At 36.4% G+C, this 9,259-nt stretch overlaps 1 protein-coding gene across 1 annotated transcript; it reads left to right on the top strand.

The window, feature by feature from the left end:
* The first annotated feature begins 2,990 nt into the window (after positions 1-2,990).
* LOC117109435 (dual specificity protein kinase shkD-like) lies at positions 2,991-6,110 on the top strand. The gene is made up of 2 exons (XM_033251794.1): positions 2,991-3,822; positions 4,363-6,110. Exons 1-2 carry the CDS (start codon positions 3,034-3,036, stop codon positions 5,341-5,343), a joined length of 1,770 nt encoding a protein of 589 aa, XP_033107685.1. The 5' UTR covers positions 2,991-3,033; the 3' UTR covers positions 5,344-6,110.
* Positions 6,111-9,259: the final 3,149 nt, after the last annotated feature.

The following is a 9,259-nucleotide window of genomic DNA, read 5'->3' as shown; positions in this document are numbered from 1 at the left end:
CTCTCATACAACTGACTGAAATACCTTAAACCTCTCTTCTGAAAGACAGTGAATGCTCTTTTTAAAACACAATGGGAGCAGCAGAGCGCTGGACCGATCATTTTGGTCTGGTTCTGTAATATAGAACACCAATGATCTCTATGGTTCAGCGCGCACACACAGGCTACCACTGTGCACAAAAATGTCATTTGAGCAATGTGTATCTATAGTTATTACAATAAATATTGGTTTTAACAACAGAAATATATCATGTCAGCCAATGTTTTAGTTTTACATAAAAATAATTCTGTTATTATTTGACAAATTTAGAACAAAAAAGAAAGAGGGGGGGGGGGGTGGAAAATATAATATTGGAAATCAATAGTTCTCACAGTTTTGGACTTAAATGTTTCGCTGTAATATCAGCTCTTTCTTAATTTTCTTCAAAATGTTTTTAGTTTCTATTGATTTTAAATGAGGAGTACTGTATTTTTGTATATAGGCCTACGGTAAATAATTTTGTTCTGATATTTTATTTTTAAATGACCCATAATATCCCAATGGGATAATACATTTTTTTTAATTGAATTGAAGAGAATTGAAATTGGGAATCAGATTTTCAAATCCTGGATTTCAAAATTCCTGATAACTTGTCTCAAATACCGGAGTGCAGGCTCGGAAGCAGGATTTTTATTGGGTGGGTGCGAATTTATGGAAAGTGGACCAAAATGGGTTGGGGGTGGGGGCTAAGGACATAGCCTTTTGAGGTCGAGTAGGCAGAACCCCCTCGCGCTCAGGCGTTGTAAGTATTATGAGGTTTTAATATAAGGGGTCAGGGAGGGACCTTCAGAGATGGAAGGTCGATAATATATGAGCCCCACGATGGTTGGGGCTGAGGTAGGAAATTTTAAATTATGACACCCACAGGAAGCCGGAATTGCCACTCTAAAATTAAAATTTGGAAATTGCGAATATGAACAAATAATTACGAGTGCTTTACTTCGTGAATGAGATAGGTAGACTTTAAAAATATATAAATTCATAAAATAAGCCTTACAGATCTGTGATTCCGAACAAGGTAGGAAGCAAAAAATCCATTTGTTGTTGTTTTGAAGCGAATACGTCCACCACTCTACTAGGCCAGGGAGGGAATTTGACATAATAATGGGGGCCGTGGCGGATTCAGGAATTCGAAATAGAGAGGGGTGTCCAATGAGGTCCAGGTCCACCCACCTTAGCCGGCCGCGGTCCAACCATGTTTGAGGTTAAGGGGGGAAAATATGATTATGCTACCTATACATGGCCGGAAATGGTAGCTCTCAGGCTTAAATTTGATTATAAATTACTATATGTTTTGTTGTTTCTCCATTTTCTTTATAACTTTAAAACATAAAAGTTCTGGTCTGTAAAACATAAAAGTTCATTTCCGGCCATCTAGAGGTACAATTTCCTAAAATTTTCTCACCTCAGCCCCACCATAGTTGGGTTTTGAAATCTCGGCTTTGAATTATGTGAAGTACATACTCAAAGACAATGTTTTAAAGCTTTGTTTTGTATGGTATCACACACATTAATAAGACCTTTATGGTTGCCGAAAATACTGTACCTAATAAAAGATCATGAGAAATTTGTTGGCGCTTCATTTTGAGTATATATATTGGTGATGTGATGATGATGAATTTTACTAAAAATGTAATTTTCTGGCCATCTAGAGGTACTATTCCCTCAAATTTTCGCACCTCAGGTGCGTCTGGGGTGGGTGTCAACTCACGAAATGTCACCCCTCCCCCTCCACCTTTCAAAACAGATTGCGTCTTTTCTGGGTTTAACATTAAACTCCGTCAGAGTATGTCACAGCTGATGAGACGAGAATGCATAAGTTTGTTTTTAAGATGTGATCTGGTATTACATGCCCATTTTTGTGATTATGGATAAATAATGTTTTGAGCAGAGTGGTTGATTCAAGGCCACCGTTCCCCTAAATGTTTCTAATGAAAAAAAAGAAGAAAAAAATAGGTCCCCTATCTAAATTTAAGTCTGAGAGTGTAATTTCCGGCCATTTAAAGCTGCCCTAATCATAAATTTTCTTATCTCAGTCCCAACCAGGTGGGGCTGAGTTGGGTGGTTCCTCAATCTGTAAAAGTCCCTCCCTGGGTCACTTTTCAATTGAATTCCTGGATCCACCACTGTTGAGTTTTATATAATGATTGTTAGGCTTACTAATATTATTTATAATGCGTTTGTTGCAATTTTCATTTTATCATTTCAAAACAGTCCTAAAAACCTTCAGAGCGCGCTACTTGCCAAGGGGCTTCGCCCCTGGACCCCCGGGTCCTACGTACCTCGCATAACGGCTCCCCCCCCCCCCCCTTTTTTTTTTTTCAAAATCGTGGCTACGTCCCTGGGTGCGAGCAAGCGGCGGGAAAACACTCCTCAAAAAGCTTATAAATACAATTGAAAGTCCTTGCTTGCACGACAAATTCGAGGCATTGGAAAATCCCTCTCCCTCCCGCATACGGGCCTGGAGTGTTTATCGTAAACCCCATCCACATCCCCCACCTCCCCGCGTACGGGCCTGGAGTGTTTATCGTAAAGTCATCAATGATGCTAAAGTTGCTCAAACTAAGCTCCAACACACATTGTATTTTATTTACCACAAACATGTTTTCTTTGCTTATTTGAAAGCATAATCAGTGCTAGTAAAGTATTTATTGTTTTAATTAGTGTATTTATTAGCAAATGTATAGGTGTATCATTTAAAATAGCTGTCATTAGTTTGAAACTGATGGTTGTCTTATTGTTCTTGTTCTTGGACAAACTACTTTATGCGCATGGTCTATGTTGTCTTTGCATTCAAATTTATAAATGAGTGTTGACTGCATTTTTAAATGTTAATATTATTCTGTACGGTACTTTATCATTGTCTGTATTTAAGCTTATTATTTTTATGTGTGTTTGTTGCCTTTAACAATTGTGAATTTATGTTTATATGTTTATAATTTCAGGTAGGCAGATTCTTTTGTGACAAGGTTTAATCAAACTTCTGTGATCAAAATGCCTCGCGGAACAACGTATGCTAACAATTCGTCTAACCGAAGTCTAGGTAGGGTTGGTAAGCCTATGGGCAGTGCTCCGGTATCACGATCTGGTGGCGGAGGAAGCTCACGTGGTAGTGGTGGTGGTGGTGGTGGTGGTGGAAGTAGTGGTTCTGGGGCCTCTAAGACCTACGCCGACAATCCTTCCAACCGTAGGTCGGGGAGAGCTGGTATGCCACTCGGAAGCATGCCCATCTCGAGAGGTTCAAGCAGCTCCGGTAGTGTTTCAAGTTCAGCATCTACCAGCACCTACGTTGACAACTCTTACAACCGAAGCTTGGGTAGAGTTGGGATGCAACACGGTACCATGTCGGTCTCTAAAGGTTCTACAAATGCTGCCCCGAGTTCAGTAGATACCAAAACATACGTTGACAACTCTTACAACCGAAGCTTGGGTAGAGTTGGGATGCAACACGGTACCATGTCGGTCTCTAAAGGTTCTACAAGTGCTGCCCCGAGTTCAGTAGATACCAAAACATACGTTGATAATGCCTACAACCGTAGTCGTGGTAGAGTTGGAATGAAACTCGGAAGTATGTCAATATCCAAAGACTCCAAAACAGTCATGAGTGGTGATAGTAAGAAGACGCAAGGCACTGTGAAAACAGAACCAAAGCTTTATGCTGACAACGCAATGAATAGAAAACTAGGTAGAGCTAATAAACCTTTTGGTAGTATGCCGGTATCATCGAAGAAAACTGAAACCCGCTATATGCAAGAGGCTTACGATCACCGGATGAATAACCCAGTACGTATAAAAGAAATAATTTTTATGTTTTTTCTGTCATGATGTGTGGTAATTTTATGCGCCTGACTGCATTTGATTCCTATAAACCACTTCTGTAGAGACGATTGTATTTTAATTACTGTATACTCTAATTACTATTTTTATTATTACTTATGTGTCTGTGTTGCTGATGATGCTACTGCTTTTTTTGTAGGTTTTTTTTTTGTTGTTTTTTTTGTAGTTTTTTTTTCTTTTTTGTAGTTTTTGTTGTTAATCTAATTACGCTTACGTTTGGAACTTACTGTATATAATAAAAAAAATTAAAAAAAAAAACATTTATTTGGATGATTTTCTACTATAATAAAAGATGTAATAGTTATATACAGATTGATACTGTATACCATCTTTCTGCAAAGCGCTGTTACAATAATAATGTATTGTTCATTGCTGCTCTATAAAAATACATTATTATTATTATTATTAATAATATTATTATTATTATTATTATTATTATTAAAGACGAGTATGATCAATTCTAACCTGTCTCCATACTCAATATAGAATGAAGAGTTCCACCAACCATTCACAGCAAGTGATCTTGATTCGCTGACACAGCGTATAACAGAGATGATCAATCGCATTGAGTTATCGAAAAACTACGACCAGCTGGCTCCTGTTAAAAAGCCCTTCGAGTGGTATGAAGGTCCAGAAATCCAGTTCAGTGATCTTCAAATTGGAAAGATAATTGGACATGGTGGTTTTGGTGATGTTTACCACGCCAAACTGAAGGGTAAAGAAGTTGCCGTTAAGAAGTTACGCGTCCAGCGTGTAAGTCAGAAGAAGCAGTCTCAGTTCGAAGAGGAAGTTCGAGTCTTCTGTAAACTTGAGCACAAGAATATCATTACTTTCTACGGCGCATGTATCACAACACCAAATCTGTGCATCGTAATGGAGTTTATGGAAGGAAGTCTGTACGACAAACTGCACATTGAACAGCACCAATTCAGCGATAAGGACCAGAAGTTCATCGCGATGGAAATTGCTGATGGTTTGGTTTACCTGCATTCAGAGAATGTTGCACACTGCGACATGAAGCCAACTAATGTACTAATCAACGTTGGTGACGACGTAGACAAACACACAGTGAAAATCACTGATTTTGGTTTGAGCATGATGAAAAACTACGCTGAAACATCTCGCTCTACTAGGGCGGAAGATCTGGTGAAAGAGGTTGGCACTCCACGCTATTCGGCACCCGAAGTTCTACGTGGTGACTTTCTTGACACAAAAGGAATGATGTTTGCAGACGTGTATTCGTTTGGTCTGGTCATGTTCGAAATATTTAGCGGTGAAGAGGCTTTTGATGATTATAATGCTCATCAATTGAAGAAGCATATTGGAAATGGTGATCGTAAGCCCGACGTTGCTGAATTGGAGCTTTCACACCCGTTGCAGGAGTTAATGTTGAAGTGTTGGGTTAGAAATCCAACGGAACGACCAACAGCAAAGCAATGTGTTTTGTCTTTGAAAAAAGCTGATTAATATACGGTAATACTCTAAAGTATCGTTTTATAATTTAGTAATTTAGTATAATTTAGTGCTTGTGTATTTAGTATTTAGAATCAATCAATTCAAGTTTAATGGTTTGTTTTTCCTTTTGTTTTTCTGGTTTCATGCGCATGTTGTACAAAATGTTTTAATTTGACAGCATACTAATTTCGTAGTTTGTACTAAGTAAATGAGACAGTTAAAAACACAAAGATTGATTTTTAAATTGTATAAGAAGAAAATACAATAAAGTAATAAAATTAAGTTAGGTAAAATGTACATATTTTACATATATAATTCGAAAAATTATCATTAAACCAGTCATACGTGTTATGTGTTGAATTTAGACATACCAACATATATATTAGTAGATAATGATCAACATGAATACGCAATGAGACAAGCGTAACTTACAAACTTGGCTATAAAGGCCATAAAGAAGATAAATACATTTTCTGTTACACTGATACATTACAATCATTTACTTAAATGGCCGTGGCATACAGTAGTACGATTTTATATTCTATCATATCACTTTTTTAATTTGTAAGTTTTAAGAAGTTAAATTTACCTATGTTAAATACGAACAACAAATTGTATTCGAATTGATGGTTTTGTTTTATGTATTATTATAATAGAGTAGTTATTAAACTCATATTTTTATGTTCGCTATAAATAACCTAGTCTACTAATACCATATACCATACACTATATACTATAATGTTATTTTATGTAAGCTTGTCTTTTAATAACTTACTTATTACACTTAATAAAAATTACTATAAGAATTCTTAGCGTTTTGTTATTGAGTGAATAAATGCATTTTAAGTTATTTGATATACCTGTGACCATGGTAATCTGACACTGCGAAACCCCTACCAGTACTTGTATATAGAATATTGTAAATTTCTACGAATTAAACCACCTTCTCCTCCATTGAAGCCTATTTGGGCAATTATATCCTGCCACTAAACCATGGCAACAATTGGTTCCCACTAGGACGCAACACAACGACGCAGGCGCAATGTATCGATGCAACGTGATGGCGTAGCAGCTTCCAATTGGGAACAGAGGACGCAAACTTAACACAATACCAACGCTAGTCAACTTTTGTGTTGTTTGGATAAAGTTAAATTGATTCAACTTTCCGCAACGCAAGATCGGAAACGCAAGGAAAAGCACATTTGCGTACGTTCTAAACATGATATATTATTCATGCAAGCCTTCATTATCATTTACGTTTTAATGAAAAGTTGTCTGTGTAGGCAAGGAATTGTAGCTTTCATGTAGCCCTGTGTATTCTGTACTGTACTAATAATAGGGCGTAGGCATAACCTTCAATACATTACAAGATGATTTGATTGGTGGGAGAAGGCTGATTTTATGTATGAGATTAATTTACCTCTGTCCTTGTAATTGTACGACAAAGTCGTGTGGAGGTTTTGAAAAATCACCAAAATGAGAGAAGTGGGGACACTGGCATTAGCCTATGTAGCACCGTAGGCCACGCCTAGATAACTTTTTTTAAATATATAAATACAGACGATTTCTGATGTTAAGAGTGGTACAGTAGGCCTAACCGTATACATCGGTTACAATTTCAACTTTCGATACGAAATAGCCGGAAGAGCGTTTCTTTACATTGGGTTGCGTACGTTGCGCTGCAACAGTCTTTTTACAAGTGGGAACTAGACGCCTACCCCAGGGAACAGTTCACTGTTCCCTGGCCTACCGTACTTCCGACTCAATGTTAATGGCTCTAATATGAGCCACAATCGCAATCTGTAACAAACGTGCGATACGCCAACAAGGCTACATAGGAAAATTATTTACCTCGTTCAATAGACTCGGGTCAGCTCGAGCATGTAACACGTTTGGGTTCCGTCCTTCTTGTGAACTTGGTACCGTATTCATGGTCACTTTGCAACAATTCGTGAAATGGAGTGTCGCCATACTGTAACACAATAAAAAAATATAATGTGTAATCAATGGCAGATAGGCCTACCTCATATGTACACAAACTTTTTTGTAATATAATTAAACAATCACATCAGTTTATTATTATTTAGCTTTTTCTACATTCACTCGCCACTGAGGAAGGACTAGTCCGAAAGCTCTGGTTCTATTTCTGGCTGTTTACTTAATTACGTTTACTTTTTAGCTGTTGCTTACCATTTTTGTATCTCTACCGAGATCCAGCCATTGTTTCCCACAACATTGTTGCAATACTGAAAAAAAAAAACAAAGCTGTGAGAAACAATGGCTGGATAGCGATACAATCGGTAGCGATATAAATTTGATAAGCAACAGCTAGAAAGTAAACGTAAGTAAACAGCCAGAAATAGAACCAGAGTTTTCGGAAAACACTAGTCCTTCCTCAGTGGCGAGTGAATGTAGAAAAAGCTAGAAATGCAGGAAATATATTAAATTATATAAATACACCGAGATTTTATTTTAAATTTAAATTTTAAAATTTAAATCAAAGCAAGTTGTATGACCCATTGATCGTTTTAAGTCACTATATACATAATATTACACTTTATTAAATTAAATATGATTTAGATTTAAAAAAAATATAGAATGTATATACAGACAATGATTTTGTGAACTATAAAGGCATTAAAATCATGAATTTATATATTTAGCGATTGTTATAATAGGCCTACTGTATTTAATTTAAAACGCATTTTACGACCTATGGATCGTTTTTAAGTCACTATATAAATAATATTACACTTTATTAAATTAATTAAAATGATTTCACTTAGCCCACTTTTAGAGTGGTACTTAGGTTTACATTGTTGAATGTAAGTTGCAAAAACATGTGCCTACGACTATACGGTATGTCATTTCCATAGAGAATTCTCTATGGTCATTACACAACAACAAATCTTTAGCTCTGTTTTTTACTGTTGTTTACTTCACACAGATATTCCGGTTTAATGCCATTGTATGAAAATGACTTTAAAAACAATTTTAGAGCACAGTCTCCAGTCTGAAAATGTAGGCCTGAACAACAATACAACTAAACCGCAATTAAATCTAACACCATGAAGGCATACAGGCTTGTACAACTACAGTATGGTACACTCTTACTGACCTATAATGTATATTTTCTTACTAAAGAAACACCATTCCAAAATTAAATATTTTAGATGTCTTTGCGACGACGTGTCTACGCGCGACACAGTTCAGGTAGTTCACATACACGCTTGCTTCAACCGTAATTTGGATATTATAAGACAGGTGCACAACAGGTTTTTATCACGTATTTAGTCACTTTTTAATATATAAATTATTATTTTATAAATAAATTAGAAATACCGATTGTGACTTGTGGGGGGATAATTTTACCTACTTTATATTTACTCTAAGATATTGTTTACAGTTTATACTACTACATTTTCTACTCTGAACCGACCCTTACAATGCTATTTTAATGTAAATATTATGTTTACAAATGACCATAAAAGGATACTGAGCCAACAGCTCTACCTCCCATACTACCAAGGAGAGAATGAACCATTTCGCTAAGCCCAAACCCTTAAAAATATTGTGCCAAAAAATAAATAAATAAATAAAATAACAACAACCCTAGAAGACTGGAAATAGCATCTGGCAACCTATAGAGCCACTTCCCCTAGCGGGCGACTAGGTTAAGACAAAGGTGAGCAAATTTTGCTAAAATCAAAGATTAAAAAAAAAAAATTCAATTAATTCCTAACAGGAGCTTGAAAATGCATAGGCTAATAGTGCACTACAAAACACGTGTATGGTGAAACATTCGAATGACATAGAAGTGCAAAAATTATTAATATAATTTATAGGTAAAAGTATATGTAATAAAAATATGAGAAGAATTGATGCGGCTAAAGCCGGTGTGGCCGGGGCGGTTCCGACGGCCCTGCCG

This window comes from Anneissia japonica, unplaced genomic scaffold (genome assembly GCF_011630105.1).
Source record: "Anneissia japonica isolate Jap-2015-1 unplaced genomic scaffold, ASM1163010v1 scaffold287719_len1884721_cov185, whole genome shotgun sequence".
Taxonomy (NCBI): domain Eukaryota; kingdom Metazoa; phylum Echinodermata; class Crinoidea; order Comatulida; family Comatulidae; genus Anneissia; species Anneissia japonica.
This window is presented reverse-complemented; position numbering and strand designations above follow the sequence as displayed.